This window comes from Protopterus annectens, chromosome 14.part0, assembly GCF_019279795.1.
Source record: "Protopterus annectens isolate FY-2018-M chromosome 14.part0, PAN1.0, whole genome shotgun sequence".
Taxonomy (NCBI): domain Eukaryota; kingdom Metazoa; phylum Chordata; order Ceratodontiformes; family Protopteridae; genus Protopterus; species Protopterus annectens.
In genome coordinates this window covers 668469580-668495790 of record NC_056748.1, presented here as the reverse complement: position 1 = coordinate 668495790, position 26211 = coordinate 668469580, and the positions used below count along the sequence as shown (strand labels likewise).

Here is a 26211-nt window from a genome sequence, read left to right as displayed (position 1 = left end):
CCATTGATGAGGGTAAGGCAGTTCACACAGCCTACCTTGACCTAGCAAAAGCATTCGACACAATACCCCACTCGGGCATCATAGAAAAGCTCACCAGCTTAGATGTAAACCCATATGTCACAAGATGGGTTGCAAACTGGCTCAAGGACAGAACACACAGGGTTAGAGTTGCTGGTGCCATGTCAGACTCTAAGCCGGTCACGGCGGTGTCCCACAGGGCTCAGTCCTGGGCCCCTCTTGTTCGGCATTTATTTTTCTGAAGTGCAGGCAAACATAGGGGATTGTGGCTGACAAAATTTGCAGATGACTGCAAACTGGGCACCATAATTGACACTCCATCAGACACAGACATCCTCCAGAAAGGTCTCATAGAAATGGATAACTGGTGCCAAAGCCATGGCCTTAAGCTAAATGCCAAAAAATGTATAGTCATACCCTTTGGGAAAAACAAGGTAACCCCTAATTACCACATAGGTGGTAATCCATTAAACACGGAAGAAGTTATCAGGGACCTGGGGACCCAAGTTGACAGTAACCTCTCTTTTGACACTCACATTGCCAAAGTGGTTAGGAAGACCTTCTACATTGCCCACCTGATCATGAAGGGATTCACATCCAGATCAGGAGAGGTCATTGTACCCCTGTACTCTTCACTTATCAGACCAATGATTGAGTACAACGCCCCATTCGAATGTACCTTACCCGACACCTGCAGCAGTTGGAAAGACCCCAAAAGTTCCTCACCAAAAGGATAAAGGGGCTCAAACATATGTCATACGATGCCCGACTGAAGAAACTCCAGCTCTATTCAGTCGCATACCATCTGCTCAGAGGTGATCTGTGCCTGACATACAAGGCCATGTCCAACCCGGAATTAATGGACATGCTCCACCTCAAAAATCCAAATCCACCAGAGCCACGAGAGCAAGAGACTTAAACCTCAACACGGATATAAATAGGACGTGCTGGAGGGACAGATTCATCACCCAGAGACTCCCTACACTATGGAACAGAATCCCAGTCCATGTGAGGCAGAGCCCCTCACTGACTCTGTTCAAGAGAAATCCTGACGAGTGGATGGGAGATCGTAGGTTTACCCCGGGAATCATCTCTGTATCACTGCTGGACAGAGGCACAGCAAACTAATGGGTATAGTATTCTCATCCTAAGGGGTGGTGAAAGCCACACACACTCTGGCTAGGCTTATAAATGCCCTAGGGCAGATAGCCTAGTATGAACCTATGAACCTATGAACCTATGGAGATAAATGAATGATGAACAATTAATATATGGCTGTTTGTGATTGTGATTAATGTGGGAATAAGAAGCACTGACAGTGGGATAGAAGAAGCAAGATAAAAAGATAATTGACCAGACTGCCATTAATATCACCTTATGCAGATTACTTAGTTGGCCACATTCCAAAACAGTTGCTTTCAGTGTAAGTCTGCTCTGATTCCAAAAGATTTGATCTCAGTGGAAGCAACTTACTTCAGTGTAATGCCTATCTATAAACAGGCTTAAACTGGGGGGGGAGGCAAATTTGAATAGATATACTCTCAGTATGCTCTAAACGTAAGTCTTTTGGAATTGGGTGTAGTATTAACAAAAAAAGTATGGATGAGAAAAAGAGATTGTTAAAACAGAAATATTACTCATGAGATTAGGCTTATATTTTAACAAAAAAAAGAGCAAAGAATTAGTAGAAATAGTAGAAGTGATGCAGATTCTGGACATTTATTTAACAAGAAATGAAAATTAATGTATTAGGTATATGGATATGATATGGATGTTGTGTTAGGATAATGGAAATAATTACTGAACAAATAAATGGAGAGGTGGAAGGTATTTTAAGTTTTTTTAAGAAAAAAAGTTTCTATATATTTCATATACTTTTTTTTAAACAAAAATCATCCTTATTAAATTAGCTCTTATGACATAGGCAATCACACATTTATATAAAGGAATACAAGCCATATTGACACATTTTCAGTTGTAAACATTATACATCACTTATAATCTATCCAGTCATTGTCAGTGTCAAGCATTACATAGCTTATTCATATCTTGCCTTCCCTTAAATCTAAAATAAATAAATTAAATAAATGATCCTGCGTGTGTTCAGATTTTCATGAAATTAGCTTACTTAGGTGGTCCATAAATTTTTCATTGTTATTATAGAAAAAAAGAATACTAAGATTTTATTTTTCTTATGGGTTTTAAGATTATTTCTAATGAAAAAGGAAAAAAGTATATAATGTGGAAAAATAGGAGGCTGAATTTAATAAATCTTGTTTTTTCTGTTTTGTTTCATTGTATTTATTCCAGGTGTCATAATGGTCCATGAAAAAAGAAGTACTTGGATAGGAATGCTATTGTTTGAAAAATATGATTTTGTATGGGAATAAAGAAAACAAAAAGGCTAAATTTAAGAAATAAGATGAAAAGATAGAAATTTAATTAAATTATGTTAATACAGATCAGTTTTGTTTGGATTTCCATAGAAAAATAAATATGTGAAAAATACAATTAAGGAAAGATAAAAAAGAATTGAAATATTTTATGAACAGGGAAATTTTTATGGAGACTTATTATGGATAAATTAAATGTGAAGGAAAATATTTAACAGTGTATTTGAGGAAACGTTATGTACTGTATATAAAGTTAGAAAAAACATTGCAACATTGTTTTCTTGACTGCACTGGTAGAAAGGAACTTTAGCATGTTTTCAAAACAGCTTAGAAATAGAAAGAAGTTCAGAACATGGACATAAATCTATTATTATTTGGTAAATACAACGAATGGACCAAGAAAGAGAATTAGATAAATTAAAAAAGGGTTTTATTTATGCCAATATGGTGTTTGTGGAGAACACATTCATTGGGAATCATTAAGGCCTACACTAAGTGTACACCATTCTGAGTGAAAAGACAACACAAGCATAACTCATATTTTCTTCCTCCTAATTTTAATTTTCCTACTGATTTTCTTGCAGCCTTAAATATTTAGGCAATTCATAAAGGTTACCAGTAAGTGTAGACTACATGTACACTTACTGTAATCTTTCTGAGTGACTAGAAAGCACAAAAAATGTGGTAGGGATGTTCATGAATACAGATCATGTACACAATGTATGCATTAAAAAATCTGGTCCATTGTGAAGAGTTACTCTATAACAAAAAGGACAAGAAAAAAATAATTTTCTAATAAAAAGATGTCTGTGGTTGAAAAACAGAAAAGGTAATTAATGAATAATAGCATTGTGAAATAAAAAATGAGTCAGTGTTGTACATACATACATCCATAACCCCTTTTTCCCCATTTTATGCACATGGGATCAGGTGTCGCTTCAATAGTGACAATCGTCTAGAGCCAAGGTTTAAACCACTGGGTGTCTAGCTCTGCTGTGGTAGTCCTTCCACACCACACTCACAACTATTCCCTATTTGGAATGTCCAATCCACAGATTGCATGTGTTTGGATTGTGGTATGAAACCAGAGAACCTGGAAGAAACTCAGAAGAACACAGGAAGGGCAAAAAGACTCTGAACAGAAGGCACCCCAGACAAGAATCGAACCAGGGAACTTCTTGCTGTGAGGTGACAACCATATCCACTGTGCTGCTCGCAATACTGTACAAAAGATCTGTAAATAAAGCAAATCCCACTCTCTTTTTGAGGAATGACATGGGATATTTTACACTTATCTGAACTATCACCAAGTCAGGCTAATAGGACCACTGTTTAATGCCTCATCCACAGGATTCCATGGGTTCACTGTTAGTATTAGCTCTGTGTGTGTATATATATCTATGTCAAATATATATACATATATATATATATATATATATATATATATATTTTTTTTTTTTTTTTTTTGCAACTTCTGTTGTTTAAGTGTAATTGCTGCAAGTCTTAGTAAATTCTCATTATCATGTTTTGGTTATTCTGACTCAATCATTTCAGATCTAAGCAGTTTGAATACTGCTAAATGTACCATTAGTAAAATTATTCTTTCAGTTGCTTTTGTTAAACATATTCAGTACTATTAGTGCTTAAAATGTTCTTCTTCTGGCCTACAGATTGGTAAAATATATGAAGTCAGAATGATGATGGACTTTAATGGTAACAACAGAGGATATGCATTTGTAACATTCACTAATCGACAAGATGGCAAAAATGCAATCAAGCAGCTAAATAATTTTGAAATCAGGTATGTCTGCATTATGTTCTTCATGTGATAATGCTTGCACTTGCTGATCATATTAGTCTTTTTACTCTAGGTAGCTTAAATTTGCCCTAATTTGTCTTCACCCTGGTTTACTCCTTACCAAAGATCTTCAGGTTTCACTCAATGAGCTTGCACTTTTATTAAAAGTATTTAAATACCCATTATCTATGGCAATTGCTTCCCTACTTTCATACTGAAAGTTTAACTTTGAACTCTTGACTATGAGTACAGTGGAGTTTAAAAGACTTGCACAGTATGTCAGAGTTTCTAACCTGAGAATTATTTTTTATTTGGCTTACTAATACCCAGATGCCCAACAGAGACCTATACTTGTGGACACCATGAACAATTATTTTTGTCATCAACACTAACTTAAGAAGAGGTACCCTTTTCACATAGAAGTGCCTTTCTATGTCCAGGGTAAAACCAGTCACTTTGATTTTGGCATTATGCCCTACATTGACTGTACTTTCTAAAAAATTCTGTGACTTCACATACTTGTGTAAATGGTTTATGTACCAAAGTCATATCCCTGCTACTTTCTGTCCTGGTTTCACATATTATTGTCTCATATTGCTAAATCTAACTTCATATGTCTCAGCCATGAAACAGCTGATCATTCCCATAACCTTTCTTTGAATTTCATCATCACATTTTTGTCCCTTATTCTTCAGATCTAAGCACAGTAGTGAAACAGATATCTCCTAAGAGTTTTGTAAATATGATTCATTAGTGACATATACCTAGAATGTGTCTGTTTTACAACTGCAGCCCAGCATTTCATCAGCTTTCAGTGTTGCCATGTCATAATGCTTCTTGTACTTTCTTCCTGTAGTTGTTATTAATCCATACAGTTATAATCAAATGTTCACAAAATGGCTGAATTTGACAGAATGAAGAAGTAGATGTTTTCATAACATAAAATCAAATGTGTTCTATTATTTGGAGAGCAAATAGCAATAAACCAAACTTTAAGTATTGGGGAAAAATGAGATTGTTGTTAGTATAGATAAAACTGTCAATTTAATTTGATTCATAAAAATAATGAAATGCTTCAAATAAGCAAGTGTGATTCAACTATATATTTTTATCTGATATATGTTAATACTGTAAATAACTACATATATGGGATTATCTTATAAAATAAAAAAAACATATTCTAATCACTTTTGGCACCTGTGCAAGCTTTCTAGCAAGGCTGAAATTGGAGTGTACCATTACAATAGCAGTAACATAAGAAAAGTAAAAAAAAAAACTTGTATTTCCTCTCTCTAAAGAAAAAACAGAAGTGCTCAGAGAGACCACTCACAAGACTGCCACCCTAAGCAGCCTGTCCTACTTTCCTGGTCTGAAATAACATAAAACCATTCTAAAATGTAGGACAAGAAAAAAGTATTATTAGTTTCAATAATGTTGATTGCCTAAGTGAGACATAGGCAGAATGATCCATAAAAACATGGTTTGAGGCAGGTAAGGCTAGCAAAAATGAGGACAGGTTAAGGCTGAATAACTCAGCCTATGTCAGAGTGCTGAATGCTATTCTGCCAATACCAAATTGAATTTATGTCTTCAAAGTCCCAAAGACTAATGACTGTAAACCCCAGTTGGAGAGAAGCTCAAGGTACCCTAGGAATAAAAAAAAAATGTCTTTAAAGCTGTCAGCTTTATGAGCACCTTCCCAGTACAATATGGTGACTTTGGTAGAACAGATAACAGTCATATCAGAGTTTTATTGCTGAATAGTGATGACATCTCTCAAAATTTTTAAAAGTAACCTTTAGGGATCTACCAGTATGATTGCTTCCTAAACAAAAATAAATTAAATCATGAAACTGACCTAATTTACTGACAATGTGTTGTAATATCAGCAACAGTTGGTCCCAGATAATGCCACTAAAATCTTTTCTGATCATATCCCATCTGCAAGGATCCACACCTAAGAGTTACTCTCCTTGACAAATTTTTGTTCTGCTGGCTGCCTCGTAAAAGAAGAATGCTCACTAATCATCATTCACAGACAACCTGCAACATTTCTAGATTGTCTGTAATGAAATAAAAACAATTAAATATAAATCAAAGAATGCCACCTTCAATCAAAAGAATGATGAAGACCATTGAGCAGTCCTCTTGATAACATCCAGCTGATTAACCTTCAGTGGCTACATCAGATGTTCAAGCTCATATGAAAAGAATGACAGGCATCACACTTATGTGGAAGGCCATAATGAGCTAATACTTTGTACAAGTATGTGTTCAAGTCCTTGGGTACTAACAGGGATGAAGTCAAGAAAACAAATACTAGGCGATTAAGACAGAGGCCAGGAACACCTCTTCAAGGTATCCACATCTGGGGACAAATCAAAGGGAATATAGATTTATTTAACATCTCCAGGTGGTCCAAGCCTCTCTCATCTGTTTTGGATGTAGCAATCCAAATAGTTGATTATTTAAAATATCGCTAACCAATCAAACTTCACTTATAGGTTCATAGGTGTGTACTAGGCTAATGGCCCTGGAGCCTTTACAAGCCTAGCCCATAGGATTACTCTGGCATCGTGCCACCTGACCTTAGTTTCCAGTACCTCTGTCGAGTAGAGCCACTGGAGTGATCCCTGGGGTGAATTTTCTATTTCCCATCCATTCATCAAGATTTCTCTTGAAGAGGACCAGTGAGGTGCTCTGTTTGAAATGTATGGGAAGTCTATTCCTTAGCATGGACAGTCTCTGGGTTATGAACCTGTCCCTCCAGCATGTTCTGTTGATTGTGGTAATGAGGCTGAGGTCTCTGGAGCATATGGTGTGGACAAATTGGGATTTCTTTAGATGTAACATTTCTAACAGAGCTGGGTCAGGCATGGTTTTATAAGTCAAGCAGAGATCGCCTCTAAATAGGCAATATGAGACAGAGAATAGTTGGAGATATTTGATTCTGTCCATATAGGACAAGTGTTTAAGGCCTAGGATCCTCTTCATGAGGTACTTTTGCAGCCTCTCCAGTTGTTGCAGGTGTCTAGTGAGGTACATGCCAAATGTGGCATTGTACTCGATGATTGACCTAATGAGGGAAGAGTAGAGGGAGACAATGACCTCTTTCTTCCTGGATGCAAAACCCTTACTAATGAGATGTGCCACATAGAAGGACTTTCTGACGACATTGACAGTCTGGTGGACCTTGGTAATACATGTTACTTATCCTATACACAAATCACAAACCAAGGATTCACCATCATTTAGAATTCTTAATATCACTAGTCAGAATTTTGATGCTTATACATATGGAAATTAGACGACAGAAAGCATCCATAAGTCATGTATTAACAGAACCAATCAAATGTATTAAAAATTATGCTGAATACTTGGCTTGTGATTTGTGTATAGGATAAGTGATGTTTATATCAAGTGAAGTTTGATTGGTTACATGCATTTTAAATAGTCAACTATAGTTCATTTTAATAGATCTGATGAAGAGATTATTAACTCGAAAATGCTTATCCATTTGTTTTTATTAGTTTTTGTTTTATTAAAGTCTATGTTCCTGGCTGTGGTAATCAGACTGTTCTGTTTTCACTAAAGCATATTTCCTGAAGCTTCTCTCTCAAAAAATATAAGACTTCAGCCCAAACAATTCTTCCAATCAGTGAAGCACCAATAGACTGATGATAGGGGTAACCAATCATAGCAATAAACAGACCAAAATACATCTACAGCAAGCCTGCCAATGAGCTCTAGTACATAAAGCATCAACCTTCCATACACTCGCATACTGCTCAGAAAACCAACTTGGTTTTGTTTGCTACTGAAATCCTTTTCAATGCTGAAAAGAGTCATCCTCAGCAAATAACTCACAATGGTATTGAAATGGCAAGCAATAAACAATTTTCAGTTCCAACCAGTATGAGAAGTGAGGAATCAAAGCTTCTTGCTCAAGAATCCTGTACAAAATTAGTATAATGAGAGGCCAAAACCTAAAATCTGGGAGAACTTTATGCAATATACTAATTCACTGAAAAAATACAGCATCAGCATTTGCAACCACCTGCATTTATAAATTTATGAGAAGTATGAAAAAAGGTATTATTGACGCTCTTCATTTGTAATTTACCTGAGAAGCAAATATTTAAGAGGAACAGATCTAAATATGAGGTAAATGTGGGAATTTCTGTTAACCTAAGAAAGTAAATTATATATCCTAACCATGGGGCCACCAATTATCACTAAAACATGGGTTATCAACAAGCTGTGGTCTCAAGGGGCCCCATCTCCCTTTTGTGTTTATTTATTTGGTTATAAAAAAAAACATAAGACACAAGACTGGACCAACCCATCAGGAAAAGCTAACACATGATCAACCAGACCAACCCTAGGAACTGTCCTTTAAAAACTCCACAGCAAAAACATAGGACAACTGCAGCTGTCATGTCTGGGATTAAACAAGCAAATAATTTCAGCGAAGCAAAACAGTATTTAAAAAAAAAAATTAAAATATACTACCATACAGTTCTTGTTTGCAGGCATACAGCAGATCTTCAGTTGTCACAACAAAATACAGCTGGTATTCTGCTATCCAGTACTTATAAAGCAATGGGTCCCTACAAGCTAGCAGAAAATGGTTAACATTAAGTAGTTCAGGGACAACTGAGTATGCCCTGCAAAATCACTGGCTTTTCATCAGCTTCAGCAGTGTGGACTTTTTAAGTTATATTCTAGTTTAGATGAAAATAAAACTTTCATTCCACTGAAAAAGTAAGTGTCAGTTGTACTGTAATAAAACAAAGATTGATGATAATTATGGAATAATGCCTGACTAGTACCACTTGTGAGTGCCCTGAAGTAGAGTGATGCCAAAAGTAGCAGGTGAAGAGACTTTCAATGCATCAAACACTGGTATTGCCTAGCAATTTATACCTTCAAGGGTACTAGGATATCTAGAAACAGCAGCTGTCTGTGTTAAAAAATACACTTGTTTTCTACAAATTAAGTTTTTAACACAAACAGCTGCTGGTACTAGGATATCTAGAAACAGCAGCTGTCTGTGTTAAAAAATACACTTGTTTTCTATAAATTAAGGTTTTAACACAGACAGCTGCTGGTACTAGGATATCTAGAAACAGCAGCTGTCTGTGTTAAAAAATACACTTGTTTTCTATAAATTAAGTTTTTAAATCTTTATTTTGTCATTACTACCCAATAGGAAAGAAAAGGCTCTTTCATGTTGTTGGACTCTTTCCAGAGTTAATGGCTGGTCAGGTCTGTAACAAAGTAGAATTATGAGGTATTAATGAGGAGATTTAATTTCAGTTTTGGGTCTAGATTGGGGACAGAGGGCACTAAAAGTGCCGTCTCTTTGGAGTACTGAGACTTTTCCCTGGTGCACAAGTATGTCATTTAACAGACCAAGTGCAACTCTTCTGCTGTATTTTTTAAATGCCACTGTTCTACAAATGTGTTTTGGTATTTTCTTGCTTAAAACAGCTGTTTCTGACTACTTTGCAATTATCTGTGCGAGACAATTATTTATATCAAGCATTCATATTTAGTATTTTTATGCTTTAAGTATATCTCTTGCACGTTTTTGCCTTTGTGATATTTTCTGATGTACTTGCGTAGTCTTCTAGTCTCTTTCAAAATGCTAAAGGTGAAATGAAGAATCTCCAAATTGTATGCGATTGAGTATGGTGTGTGTGTGTGTGTGTGCGTGTGAGTGTGCGTGTGCGTGTGCGTGTGCGTGTGTGTGTGTGTGTGTGTGTGTGTGTGTATGATGAGCAAGCCTGCAATAAACTGGTGTCAATTCTGTGATCAGCATTTGCCTGCGTCTCACTGAATGCTGGGACAGGCTCAAATCTTCATAACAATGAACTAGATAAAGCGGGTAATTAGAGAATGAATTAATGAAAGAATGAATGGTTTTCCTAACTTATTTATTCATTCTTGGTTTAAAAGATGAATGCACAAATGAGCTATTTAATTTGCTGCCTTATTTGTTTATATGCAGGAAACCAGAAATGATTTTATCTGTTTTCATGAAAGGAACTGTTGTAAGTTGTTCTGTAAGATGGCATTAATTAGTATTTGGTTTCCATTTATGAAGATGGTGAGGGAGGCTGTAGATTTGTTTAATTTTATTTTCAGTATGTGGATTTGTATCTGTTCATGTACCTAAAGACAGAATATCCAGTGTAGATAAATGCAACTTAGACTATAGTCAGTATTCTCCAGATTTTAATCCTTGTTCTGGAGATGGAAGAGTCTGTTAAGAGAGGAGGAGAAGACCAACAAGGCAATTGCCTCCTCTATTCATTATTGGATAAGGGTCGGGGGAGGGGCATTAGTCCTGAGGGAGTACTCTGTCACATTCTCTAAAGGACCCCACATTTTTAGAAGAAACAAGTTCTTACAAGGAGCCAGGCCTCATTAGTGATAATATCATGTATGGAATTGGTTGACATGCCTTCTCAAAGACTACAGGTACATGGGAGATCACAGTACAAACAACAACAAATCTTTGAAGCCTGTGTGGTATCTTTCTGCTAGCTATATGGCTATATTGTTAGCTGATAATGGGTAACAACAGCACATAAGTGATAGAGGGATAACTCAGATGGTCTCCAGAGAAGGAAGAACAAAATAAATGTTAAAAAAAATTTGATATTTGAACATATAGATATAGATATACAGATAGACACATATAGGCATATGCACATATATTTAGAATATATATATATGTTTGTGTGTGTGTGTGTGTGTGTGTGTGTGTGTGTATATATATAATATAATATATATATATATATATATATATATATATATATATATTGTGTGATTGTTTTGGGCAGCTGATCGAATGATCAGCAATGTCGATATCTGGTCAACAGATGTGGAAGACTGAATTTCTGGGTGGAGGAATAGTTCCTTTCTCCAGGGATTGTGAAATCTAAGAGTTAGTGTATGTATGTGTATGTGTGTGTGTGTGTGTGTGTGTGTGTGTGTGTGTGTGTGTGTGTGTGTGTATATAACCTTAGCAGGGGATGTAAAGGGCACAGGGGTGCTTTCCCCAAGCAAAAACACTTGCATTTGGTTTACTCCCCTCAGGAGTAATCCTCGGTGCATGCAAAGAATATGTCGGTGTTAGGTGATCCAATGTAATAGCACCGATAATCTGCTTATCAACATTGGTGATCATTTGACAAGCTACCCTAGATCCATCCATATGTGTACATATTATATGGTTTAAATTGAAAATCTGGAAACTGCATCGGTCAACCAGCATGTGGTCAACAAAATGTCGAACCAAAATGTATCGACTACACTACAATGAACGGGTAGTGTAGTTTGATTATTTTGTTTCGACATTGTGCGTGGAGATTGCAGTTCAGTGCAGGGAATTAACCTGTTTCCTCACTGTAGTGCAATGTTGGAGTTGTATATTTAATGTGTGGTGGGTGTGGGGGAAAGTAACCCACCTGCAAAATAGTAGAATTAACGTACCATTGACTGTATAGTGTAATGGTACGTTAATGTGCATTGCAGGAGGTGAGTGATGTCACCTCTTGCTATGTTGAATACATCAAACTATGGATATCTATGTATTCATTTTCACCTTGGTTGCTCTTTCGAAATTCCGAATTCAGCATTTCGGGTCGACATTCTGAAATGTTGACCAAAGCATATTTGGAATTTCAAATATAAAACTATATATATATATATATATATATATATATATATACACACACACACAGAAAAGTAAATAACTCTCAGCTCTCACAATGATCACCTCTCCCAGAGATTAGCACAGCATTTTATATATGCATTTACTTATCAACGCTAGAAAGAAAAAAAAGAGAGAGAAACAAATATGATTATGTATGCAGGCATATTACCCTTGCTTCTGCAATCAGTGAAATAACTCCATCGCCACATATCCATGATCAGAGGCAAATTCCACCAATTTGCTCCAGTTGACTTCTGCAGGTTGACTGTAATACAAACTAAGCAATGATTGTTCAAAGCCCTGTTACTCAAAAACATTGGTCAAGGAAATGAGCTGTCAACATACAACATCACAGCCCTATGCATACACACATATATGTATATATATAAGAATTTGTGTGCATGCTTGTGAAATAGAGACAGAACTTCAGCAGGGAGAGACAACCTCTGGTTTCTGTCGCTTGTCTTGTGCATTTAAATAAGATGATGAGGCAGGGTGTTTGTTTAAGTAGTTTATTACACAAAAACATATCAGGATGGAGAATGAAAACATAAAACTTAAACTAATTGACTGACTGCTACACACATGCATGCTAGCACTCCTGCTGCTCACTCAAAATAGCACTCTTGCTAGAATGTGCTCTTTACTTACTTGCAAGTGCCCACTGACTGGAATGATTCTTAAAGGTGCAATACACACACACACTTATCTACATCCGCCCTCTTTGACTACTCAGTCATGCAAATAAAAATGACAGTTGATGAGCATGCAAATTATACATATATGTATAAACAATAACAATCATGTCCAGGTTGCTGTTTATTTGGGATTAGGTCTTGAGATACGACCTGACCTCATAATATAATAATTAGAACTGGGTTTAACAGGGACAGTCACTGGGGAATATTCTTCTTGAGGACGTTCAGGGATACTTTCAGGAACAGGAACAAATGATGAAATATTCTCTGGAAGAGAAACATTAGACAAATCCCTCTGAAAATTACAGTCTCTATTACAGGGAAGATACTGTAATACTGGCTTGGACACAGGTAGTAAATGTTTTTGATTCTGCCTGAATTCCATCCCTTGCTACTCAATGATGTATGATCTCAGTTCCTCACACAAATGTTTCACAAGTCTTATTCGGTCAAATCCTTTCACTGTTCACATCCTCACTATCTGTCCTTCTTTCAATGGATTCAGAGGTGTGCTGTTTTTATCATAGTAGGACTTTTGGGACAAATGCTTCTTCAGAAGTTGAGTTTTTACTGTTTGGTTGTTTTTAGCACCTGGAACCAACAAATTTTTACTGATTGGTAGTGTGGTTCTGTTTTGACTCGACATTAACTTCTGGGCAGGTGAACCAAGTAGATTGTCTCAAGGAATGCTCCAGATATTAAGCAGATTTAGAAAAACATTGGTATTGTCTTGTTTAGATTTTTCCAACAGCTGTTTTGCACTCTGAACTGCATGTTCGGCCAAGCCGTTTGACTGTGGGTATTCAGCACTACTCATAATATGAACAAAGTCCCTTGTTTCAGCAAATAATTTGAACTGCTGACTCATAAACTGTGCACTATTGTCAGAAATGAGTTTGTGCGGACTACCATGGACAGAAAAATGTCTCCTCAACTTAGTAGTGAGAGTACTAGACGTGAGATTAGGAAGTAGGTCAATCTTGAACCAATTTAAACAAGAGTACAGCAATACCAAGTAATGTTGACCATTCCATTAAAAAATGTCTGCAGCAACTCTTGACCAAGGTAGTTCAGGAATCTGGCTTAGCTGAAGTGGCTCTTTTTGTTGATGCAATTTAGTACTATTACAAAGAGAACAAGCTGAAGGTTCTTTCATAACATCTTTTGGCATGGAAGGCCAAAATACTAGTCCTCTCACCCTTCTTTTGGGAGAATCAGTTCCTGAGTGGCCACAATGCAAGATTTTAATATACTCTTGTTGCAAGGATTTTGGATCAATGACTTTTGGACCTTTCATGATGATACCATCTTCCATCAAAATCTTTTCTCTGTAAGGAAAATACTGCTACACATCTACTGGTAAACAGGATTGCGTTGATGGCCATCCTCAAATAATAAAGTGGTTGAGCTTATGGAGAGTTGGATCTGAAGCTGTGTAAGTTCTAAGCTTGTCAAGATGTATGGAAGAAAAATTCCTCACTTCTATGACTTCAGAAATCAGGTTTCTCATTTTTATGCTGTTCAGTGGTTTCTCTGGGCAATCTGGATAAAGTATCAGTAAGATAAAGAAGATTGACTTTTGTGCATTGGCTATTTCAAAATAGTGACCAAAGGTTGGTGGTCAGTCTTGATTTGAATAAGTTGGTCATAAATATAATCATGGAGCTTCGAACATGCAAACATAATTGCCAAGAGCTCTTTATCTGAGCATACTGCATCTCAGTTTGGGTTAGGCTTCTAGACACACAGGCTACTAGTCTACCCTCTTGAAGAATGAATGCACCAAGGCTAAACATTGAGGCATCACAGGAAAGTTACAGGTTTGAGGACATCATGATATCTTAAGGTGAGTGAACTGGCAATTTTCTGTTTCAAGACATCGAATGCTCTTTAGTGTTGTTCCAACCAGGACCAGGTTACATATTTGTATGTCAGCTTTCTTAGTGGTCTAGAAAGTTAACTCGGATCTGAATGAACTTGCCCAAATAGTTGACCCATACCAAGAAAACTTAGTAAGGAAGTAATATTGTCAGAAGCTGGCATCTCAAGAATTGCAAATTGCTTGGAAGGATCTGGTTGTTAGCCTAAACTGGTAAACAAATGACCCACATAAGTAACTTCTTGTAGCATGAATTTGCATTTCTGAGGATTCAGCTTAAGATTCACCTCATGAGCATGTTCCAGGACTTTCCTGAGGTTTCTAGCATGTTTGACTTCACCATTGCCTCCTACAAGAATATCATCTACTATAACAACACATTGACAGCCAGAAAAAAATTAGTTCCATTGCATGTTGAAAGACTTCACTGGCAGAATTTATCCCAAATGGCATTCTCAAAAACCTGCACCTGCCAAATGGTGTACTGAAAGTGGTTAGCAATAAGGATTTTCTGTCAAGAAAAATTTGCCAAAATGAACTTTTTGCATCTAAGACAGAAAATCTAGGCATAAGAGCAGCAACTTCCTTGACTGTACGCATTGGACAATGAAGTTGTTTTAGTGCTTTATTCAAATCTCTTGGATCAATACATTTTGTAATGTCATCTGAGCTTTCCTTTTGAGTTACCACCATGGAGGATACCCATTCAGTTGGTTCATCTACTGGACAAATTACTCCTAGACGTACCATTCTGTCTAGCTCAGCTTTGACTCTTCCATGCATGGCTACTGGAACTTTCCGTGCTGGTCTTATGACTGACTTGCTTCATGGTCTAACTTTATGGATTACATAATTGGGAGTTTGCCTCAATTGTCTTCAAAAAAATCAGCATAGTCAGATAAAATAGTTTGTGTGAAATTTTTGTTGTTACACCTGCTAACATGGTGGACTTCTCTCTTAAATGAAAGCAGTCTCATTTCTAAACTGTCTCTGACACCTAACAATGACTATACATGCCTTTTGACTACAAAAAATTGTAAGCCATAGCTGTTCCCAGCAGAGTAACATGAAAGTACTACTGAGCCTTCGGTTTGTATTTCTTCACCATCATAAGCAACAAGATTTGCACACTTTGCCAGATCAAGCTTCTCACTAGCACTTACTTTGGCAAACATTTCTGATGACATAACATTTCACTTTGAACCGGTATCACTCTTGAGCTTTATAGGTTTCCTGTTAATCACATCATTACAAAATATTTCATTCTTTGCCAACAAATCTATTGCATCGACTATTTCACCAAGCCCATACACACCATCAACATAAAAAGTAGGGTTGCAGCTCTCTAGTTGATCAAATTGACTCTTTGAATGTTCTCCATTTAATTAAAGAACATACCCCTTTAGATTTACAGAACCTTTTAAAATTATTCCACTTTTTACATGTGTGGCACTGCTGACCAAAAGCTAAGCACTTCTCTCGCTTGGGCTCATGGTTCCCGCTTCAGTTATGACAGTTGACCATGAAGCTTATCACAGGTTTTGCTGAGTCAACCCTCTGTTTTACTGAGTGTGCCCTGGTTTTTACTGAAGCAACCATGCCTTTAGGCCTATATCTTTTGACATTGTGCTGCATACTATCAGAATTAGTACAGAAAGGTGCTGCAAGCATGCTTTTCTCATTTGTAAGCATATTCGTGTGCTTTTCTGTGAGCTCATATATCTGACAAATCTCTAAGGCCTTATTCAAAGTTAAACCACTGTCTCGAAGCAAAGTCTTTCTCACTGCATCATCTTTAATACCACACACTAGCCTGCCTTTTATCAACTCATTTCTTAGATCACCAAATCTGCACATTTTCCCTTGTTTCTCCAATCAGTTATATATGCCGCAAAAGTTTCACCAGGCTTTTGATCTCTTGTGTAAAATAAGTACCTTTCCATTATAATATTTGTTTGGGGGTTGCCCATTTCTCTAAATTTACATTTTAAGCACTCAGGGTCTTGTGTTTCAGCCAGTACCACAATATGGTGGTCTTCCCCCTCCCTTGTATACACAGCTGAGACATACAAAATGAATGTTGCCTTTCAGTGGCTTCTGAACCAGATACATTAAGCAGAATAAATGCCTTTGTACATGTGTCTTTATCACAAAAAGCAGTCTGCATGAAAATATGGTATTTTTGCTCAAACACTCTCCAATTTTCAGCAACATTATCAAATACAAGTGGACCAGGTCTGCAAAATTCTTCTGCTATGCCAACAAACAGTAGTATAGACCTGCCTGTAAAATTATGTGCAATCATACACCGGGCACTTGAAAAAATATTCAACTGCACCATAAACTCTTTGAAATTACCTTATTTTTTGAAACAACTGTACTGTAATACTGCACACACTGGCCAACACTTTGCACACTTTGGATATTTTAAACAACTTTCTTTAATGTGAAAAATATGGTCTTTTTATACATTTTATGCAATCTGGAAGTTATTTCAAGCATTTATGTAAGCAGGTTGAGTATTTTTTATCAATATATCATAGTTTCAAACATTTCATTTAATTAAAAAGTTGTTTTTAATGTTTTGAATGCTTTGTTTTATATTCATTGAGTAAAAATTCAATTAAATGAGTTTTAGTACCTTAATTTATCTTTCTGACCTGTTTGTGAGTCATTTGAGCTTCAAATGATTCAACTCTGTATATTGCTCCAGTTGTAACTGCGTGCATCATGGTTTTAAAGACGTTTTACTTTGGAATCCCACTTCTGACACCATGTTGCTCATCTTGTGTATTCAAATAAGATGATGAGGCTGGGTGTTTGTTTAAGTCATATATTGCACACAAACACATCAGGATGGAAAACAGAAACATAACACTTAAATGAACTAACAAACTGTCTGACTGCTACACATATGCATGCTATCACTCCAGCTGCTCACTCAAAATGGCACTTTTGCTTGCATGTGCTCTGTACTTATATGCACATGCCCATAGACTGGAATGGGTCTTAAAGGTACACTTACACTCTGATCTACATTTACCAAGGTAACTGATTGGCAACAGCTACCCTAAAGGTATACCTGAGCTCACTGACCTCAAGCAGAGAAATTGTTGAATCTTCATGGTATATAAAGGCTTACACAGGAGGCTTAGAATCTCAGGAGAAGCAGATTAGGACATGAAAAAAAAGAAAGCTGAGAAAGAGAGAGAACAGTCTATGGGAAAGCACTGCTGTAACCAGTGAGAGAAAATATGGATCACTGTTAAACTTCACACCTAGGGAATTTCTAAGTGTTGGAAGTCTCTGCTGCACAAAACACTTAATCTGCTGGTACAGGTTGTACAATGAGTCATTTGAAGTTTCAAGTCCTCAAACATCTGCTACTGATGAATGTGACAACCAGTCTAAGCTATTAGAGGAAGGACTGTGCACCTATGTAAGAAACAGAACTGGTTTAACTTGGTTTATCACTGATTTATCTAACCACATTTCTTGTAAACGCATACTGTCAAACCCACAAAGCTGAAGGCAATATAGTCTATTTATATAAATGTCTGAGACCAGAACACTAAGTATGAAAATTACAGTTCCATTTTTGTATGATGTCCCTCTAACAACTCATTAGCTAAATTACAAGATGAACTGCAATCTAATTTCCCCTGCTTTAGTGAATGAATCAAAAGGAAGCATTTAATTCTTAATACATCAAAAAAAAGTTTTTCAGCATTCATCAGAAGCTCAAAAGATCCCCTAATAACATACATGAACAACTGTGTCTTGGAGCAACTGTTCCCCTTCAAACACATTGGTCTATGGTTAGACCTCTCACTCAATTTCATCAATCATCTTGAAGAAAAACACATAAAAAATAAATCCTCTCCTATTCTGGGCATAAAAAAATCATCCCTTTTCTGCCATGCCCAACCTGAGCTGCAATAGGGAAAGGAATCCTACTTGTACAACTCAACTGTGCTTCTCCTTTGTCTCAGCAGCATCTGAACAAATTCCAGAACTATGCAAACACTAGAGTGCAAAATTTACATACTTATCACTCCTTCCCCAACAAATGAACACAACTGTATAACTTAAGAAAAAACAAACTGGCTCTCAATTAAGTAAAGAACAGACCTACTGCTAGGCTCATAACTCTTCAAGCTACTGTATTAACATACCATTGAGCCTTTAACCTCAAAACTAAAAATAAGATAAGTCACCACATGCAAACTCAGACACCTGATTCATACTGGTCTTTTAACACAAATCCCACTTTCAGTATTTTTTTGCTTCTGGCCATGTCTTCTCAACTCTCGACCCCACTAAAACTTAAAGACATTTCATCTTATCCCAAGTTCCTTAGACTGCTAAAATCTCATCTACTAAATCAAGCTAAATGTTTTGACAACCCAAAAGGCCACATAACCTAAAGCAACTAATATTTATCCTCTACTCTATCTGCTCTAATAGTTTCCATTGTTTCAGTTCTCCACATATACACATATATAAATGCACAATTAACAAAATACAGGTGACCAATGTTGATATTTCAAAAATCAACATACAGAAAAACACCCTCAACATAAAAAAAAAATCACAACAGAAAACAGTTTGTGATCTGTTAAATAAAACACAAAAATGAAATTCAGACCTATTTTGTCTGAATATTTGTATTATTATTGAAGCTTTTTAGTTGTTTTTCAAGGTAATGCATAGAATTGGGTTTAGGGAACAGGGTCAGTTTTAAAGTTAATGTTACCATTCATCAGCATGCATTGGTGGGGGCTGTAAGGCTTAGAAGTTGATAAGAATGATATTTTCATCATACTCAGTATAAGTTCTCTTTACAGTATCATTGAAAATCATCAAGGGCTGGATACCTTACAGTGACTACTTCATATATACTCAAATTAATCTGATGTTTTTTGCACAGTCTTATTAGTATTGGCAAATTTAAAATTTTCAATACCATGTTCATATATAACAAACACAGTCATTGTTTGCATATAAAAGAGACAGTGATAGGGAAACCAGTGACTTTAAGTTTTGATGCAGCCTTTTTGGCTTGTTAAGAAATATGAGAATTTATGTCAACATAAGCTTGTTAGTTCTTTAAGTCTTACTTAAATTTACCAAAAGGGGCTTGTGATACAAAGTGGTTGTGTCAGTAAATTAAAAGATCACTGCGTTTTGTTCAATGATATATGTATTACTTTAAACATTCACATTAAGGCTACTACTTATGATGTCACACTCCTAGATGCAGTATTATTTAAAGAGATGTGTCCAAAAACAAAACTAAGCAGTACTGGGCTTCATAAATCCATTTCAATGAATAGTTTTCTGCACTACAAAAGATGCCATCCCCATACTTTAAAATACCCATAGTCAGTGTATTAGAGCAATTAAAATTATATCTAATAAGAGTGAAATAACCAATGAGGTGCAAAAAGAATTGATAAGATTTATTCAATGCATATATTCTCACAAAGTTTTAAATAAACATCTCAGACATGTAGGCATTGATTTGGATGAAAGGACAGTTTTTGCCTCTTCTCAGAGCTAATCATATTGTAGCACAGAATAACATTATCAAAGGAATTATGGAGAATATATTGATTTATGTCACTGGTTTTACTCATGTTCTTCTGCCTGTGAATAATGCCACTGGCTCAGCTAATTTTACCAGTTATAGTCTATAATCTATAACCAAATGGTATAGGTTATTTCTAGCATAAAAAGGGAAACTGGCTAGGCTTTCAGTGGACTGCAAGGGCAGCTAGCCTAGTACTTACCTATGAACCTATTAGTACCTGTTACCTGTCTTCAGTAAACAGGTGCCTAAAAGGAATTAAGAGTATATCATTCACACAGTCAATTGAAGTTAATTGATTTCAGGATGTATCAAATGCCTCTGTTTTCTTTGAGTAGATCCAGTCAGTGAAGATGTTGGTAGTAATTACCTCTGGCCATTTCCACAAAAAAGGGAGAACCACAGTTACCAGGAACAGAGGTGAGTCACCAAAATGACCTTGGGGGATTCCTTCTGAATCTTCAGAAGTACCCAGGATATTAGTGGAAAGAGTGGAAAAACATACAGGAACATTTCTGTCCGAGGAAAAGAAAAAGCATCTGTCTTCCAGGCCTTCTTGCATGAAGCCCAAGAACAGACCATTGCCAGTTGATGGCTCAGAGAAAAGGCAAAAAGGTCTACTTGAACTCCCCAGGAATGGATCAAGTTATGGAAGACCTCCTGATGTAGTTTTCATTATGAGGGTCTGACCTTGGCCTGCTTATTTCTCTGTAACAGTAAAAAACAGCCCCCACACCTAAGGCAATTGCACGGCTTAAACCACAATGTAGAAAACAGCAAAATGAGCCAGCAAACTGATGCTGAAGCCAATATAAATATTTTATTACAAGTCAGCAAAAGAAAAAAAACATGTTTTTTTCTTTTGCTGACATGTAATAAAATGTTTATATTGGCTTCAGCATCACAGTTTGCTGGCTCATTTTGCTGTTTTCTGCTTATTTCTCTGCCACATAATTTTGATCTGACAGAAAGGAGGATGCCTGTCGAGTGAGCCTGCGTTGTGAGTCTATACCACAAGCTAACATGGTTAATCTGTCAAGGGGGTATCACCTGGTTCCCTCTTGCTTATTGATGTATCACATTACTGTGGTATTGTCTATAACTACTTGAAGAGGTCCCAGAGACTAAAGATTGTTCAGAGAGTTGAGTGCCTTGATCAGGTTAAGAATCTCCTTGATATTTATATGCTTGTATTTGTCTTCAATGTCTCACTCTCCCTGCACTTCTATTCCTCCTGAAACTGCTCCTCAAATTCCGTAGCATCTGTGGTGCTTTGGAGCAGGGAGAGAGAGAAAAAGGGAGACCTGAATTAAAGGATATCTGTTGTCTCCACCAAAAAAGTCTCTTCTGACAAACCCCAACAGTGGGATTTGAAAAGATAAAGGGCATTAATGTTGGGACCAAGCAGATTTCAGATACAACTGCATATTTCTCATCTGGAGTCTTGCCAGGGGTATCATAAGAATAATAGATGCCATGACACTCAAAATCCTGAAGTATTCATTTGCAGTGACTGAAGTCTGAGTGGAAAACCTTAGAAATAGATATAAAGATCTATATTTTCCTCTTGTAGAAAAGCTCTTTGAAATGAGGTGACTAATTGAAATCCCAGGAGCACAATCCTGTCTAAAGGAGTATAGAAAGACTTTTTAATGTCCTCTTGGAATCCCAGCCTGTATAAGAGATCTCTCACACAAGAGAGGGGTTCCTTTCACTTTGAAAACTACTATAAAGATAAACAAGTCATCTAAATGTGACAAAAGTGGATACCCTGTAGCCTGCAATGAACTATATATGGAAGTAGACACATTGTGAGCACTCTTGGTGCAATGGATAGTGCAAAGGGTAAGGAGGAGAATAATGTGATCCAGATTAAAACCAAAACATTTCTAAAGTCTGGATAAATAGGGATGTGATGGTAAGCATCTTTTAGGGCTAATGTTACCAGCAAACATGAAACAGAATGAAGAGGTAACAGGTTGTGAAGTGGCATCACTTTGAATCTGGGAACTATCACAAACAGGTTTAAGAAATAAAGATCCAGAGCTGGTCTTTAACATTTTCTTTCTTTCACACCGGGAACATTATTGAATAAAATTCTTCCCCACCTGGTAAGGAGGAACTGCTTCTATCACTCCTTGGGACAGAATGTGATGAAGAATAGGAAGAAACAAGAGAGTCTAATCTGGAGGATGAAGAATGACCTCCCTGGAAAGGAGGAATTTCCTCCCACTGCTATCTGTAACCTTGGTGAATGATTTTCAGAACACATGTCTGATGCAATCTAATGCCAAAGAGAAAAATGGAGACTCAGGCTTTCTGGAAGAAAAAAAGGCCAGGGTTGGAGGGGTGGGGTGTCACCAGGTCTCTTGAATAGTTATTCAGACTTGTTGGACTGTTCTTGTTTTTGGAAGGTTCAAGACTTCTTTTTGGAATCCACTTACAATTTCTTCTTAAATGTGTTTACTTGAATTTGTTGAGATTAAGGCGCTCAATGCTCTTGACCATCTTTGGTCCCCAGGACCTCTTCAAGTGGTTACATACAATACCACAGTAATCTGATACAGCAATAAGCAAGGGAGAACCAGGTCATACTCTCTTTGCAGACTAGCCATGTTAGCTTGGGCTATAGCTTCACAGCACAATCTCACTCTACAGGTATCCTACATTCTGTCAGATCAAAATTGTGTGGCGGACAAGCTAAGCAGTTTATTCTGTATTTTTTACCAAAATTGGTTGAGGAAATAGAAAATCCCTTGGACAATTTGGAAAAGAAGGGATGAAAAATCTTTTAACTTCCCTTTCATCACACTTTTTGATTACCTCTGCAGCAGAGGGGCCAAACACTAAATCTCTAATGGATAATTTGATTATCTCACTGTTAATATAATCTGCTAAGAATGTAGCCGTGCAAACTTCCTCAAAACAGTACCAGTGGCCATAGCCCTAGAAGAAGTATCAACAGAGTCATACACACTTTGCAAACAATGAGTAGTGACCTTGCAATATAAGAAACTAGGTTATTTAAAGCAGATTTTTCTTCACAAGAAGAAATTGCAGATAAAACATTCCCCATACTTTCATAATTTGTCAAAACAAACTATAAATATGAGCCTGACAATTCAAATTTATGAAATCAAAACTGCAGAAGTATACACTTTTTCCCATCCTCATCACTTTTGTCACATATCAGAAAGAGTAAGAATAGAATTGCTTAGCAGCAGTGGAATCAACTAAAGTTATATCTGCTGGGTCAGGTTTGGAAATAGTGTATAAAAATTATAAGACTGAGGAACATTATATATCATATCTGCCTTTTTTAGGGGCATCTGGCTAGCTATCAGGAAAACTGCAGGCAATAACGCACACAGGAATCCTCTAAACCAGACAAAATGGATGTAGGTTCTGGAAAATCCATCCATAACCACTCATAGTATTTCTTGAGGGACTAGGAAACCTCAGTGTTCACTCACTGTAAATACTGGCACATTCTAGCAGTAGTCTCACAGAAAAGAGGAACTTCCAAAGGGAGAATCAGAAAATGAACTCTCCTCTGAGACTGAAATAGAAATCTGAGGGGAAAATGAACCTGTCCCTGCATCTTCCTGTTTAGATTCAGAATCTTGAATCTCTTTGGGAAAAATAGGAATCCCTCTTTCTTTTTCCAGAAACTACTTTACAAGCAGGATCAGTGTCCTGAATTAATCCCTGAGCTGGACACATTAAACTACCCCTACTGAAAAGAAATGCGAGGAGTAGATACATGCTTGTTAAATGGGTCACCCATGCTACTAATGGCAGCAGCTGCTTCCCTAGGGATAGGCACAGCCTTCTGAGACCTGGTCACTCTCCCAGGACCAACAAGAGTGGCTTTCCCTTGCCCACTGAGGGGACGTCACTGCCACAGAGGGCATGGTTAACCCCCAGTCAACAGTGGAGGTAAGTGCTACACCAGAGGGATCTGCGGTAAAAGATGAGTGGTCTCAGGTACAGCAAAGGGCCTCAGCAGAGTCACCTGCCTGTGGGTGAGGCAAATTGTTAGCCTGTTGTGGTGGCAAGGGCTGGTCACTTAACTTTTTCCTTTTGTGGCTTGAAGAATGACTGACCATGGGACTGGTAGTCTCTTCCACGGTCAAGCTGAAAATGTTGCCTCTTTCCTGGGGGAGACAAGCAGCAATTGCTGTAAAACACAACCAGTCCACAAAAGTTACTTTTGGACAGAAAAAACACTGCAAAAAGCATTTCAAAACACTATGCCAGCCACACAAAAGAAAAAGAAACCCAACTTATTCACAACAAAACATGTTTTCTGTTACTTAACACTATTTTAAACTGACAGAAAAAAATAAGTTCTCCATTTAAAAATATGTTACAGTCTGGAGACAGTTCAGCACAAGCCAATCGTCGATCCTCAAACCTCCGAGGAGCATGCTCTTCGGTGGCAGTAAGGTTATGAAGGAATTTGCACCCAAATTTGTCTTTTATTCAGCTCACCTTGAGCTGCTGGACATTTTGGGCACATGGAGTGTGCCTTGGAGCTTTGGAAGTGGGCCAGCTGTTATATCCTTGGGAAGGATATAAACTATAGCTAAGACTATTATAGCAGTGATCAGTATGATGAACTTTTATAGTAGCTAATACTGAGAGATTCCAGCTGTTACTGTTATTCAACATTAACTCAGATCCTCATTGATTACTGTTTGTCTACAAGAAAGCAAATGGGTTTAAACAATAGTCTTCTCATTTAAACTGCATCCTTTTTCCATCTAGATCAGGGGTTTCAAGCGTGAAGTCTAAAAAACATGTGATGTTGTTTCTGAAGACATTTTTACTCATCCATCAATTCAATCTCTTACTGAACACTTCATCATAAGCTGCTTTGATGATAAGGACAAAGTCATTAGTCAGAGAATTAGCAAATTAATAATCATTACAAAGTATTTAAGTATGCCCTTTATCCCATTTCTATCACATATAGCAAGACATAGATAGCGCATCTGTACCCTGTTACTTTATGAAGCAAAGAATTTAGATCAGCTGACATAAACAAATCACAGTATTTTATCAACAGAATTAGATCCTCTTACATTGAGAAATAGTTGACTTCTTGCAGGTACTTTTATTTTTACTAGCAATACACTAGATACATCTGTGGACAATGGCAAATGTACATACTGTCACAACAGGGACTAATGGGAGGTGTGGGTGTGAGTGGCAGCAGCAAATTGAAATACATCAGTATAGCCATTATTTCTTTTGTGTGTTCTTGAGCATGGAGAAATCACCAAAAGCAGCTATATTTTTAGAGGACAATTTTGTGTTAAAACAAAGGGCGGTATGAGGTTTCTTGAGGTGGGGCAGTGCAGATGTTTCTGAGAGCAACAGACGGAAATATAGTACAAAATCTATTCTTTTACTTCCAGCATGATCTTGTATTAGAGTGATATACAGCAAGTGACTATCTTTTGATTGTGTGAAGTCAGTTGCATGAGAAAGCACACAGTTGAATGCTTGTTGATACAACTTTGTTAGTGGACACTGAATGCATTTCAGAGCAACAAGATGGATACATCATTGGGGCTATTTTGTCTTTCAGGTCCTAATTATGAGACATTGAAATGTCATCAGAAAGTAGCTGCCTATGCTTTTTGGTGGGGGTGAGTAGGAGATTTGCAAAAGCAAAGAGAAAATAAATGATTATTGGCAGAGGATATTGTATTTTATAGAAAAAAGAATAACTACATTAGTTTGGCCATTATATTTATATGAGTCCTTTATGGTTAAAATTAGTGAACCCTTTTAGAAGTGGAACATTCCTCTGGAACAATATGTGTGCTAAAAATTGGTAATATTATTATTTGTTGTATTTTGCAAATACAGCAAAGACTCAACCCATGTTTTGGCTTTCAAGTTATTACATTATTATTGCAAATTAATCACGTAACTAATAAATAAGTAAACTGATTATATCTAGATGTCATGTAGCTGTCAGGTGCATGTACTGGTCCTCAGGTGACAGTTATGGTAATTTGAATGTGGGAACTCTGATGTAGCGCAATAGACGATGTGACAGAAACTGGAAGCAAAAGGCAATCACACACACACACAC

At 36.9% G+C, this 26211-nt stretch overlaps 1 protein-coding gene across 2 annotated transcripts in view; it reads left to right on the top strand.

Annotated features, from left to right (window-relative positions):
• Positions 1-26211, top strand: part of A1CF (APOBEC1 complementation factor) — a 605281-nt gene that overhangs the window by 387869 nt on the left and 191201 nt on the right. For both annotated transcript variants that reach the window (XM_044056418.1, XM_044056417.1), the window contains exon 4: positions 4082-4212. In XM_044056418.1, coding sequence (XP_043912353.1) covers positions 4082-4212 — 131 coding nt within the window. The remainder of the gene's footprint in view (positions 1-4081; positions 4213-26211) is intronic.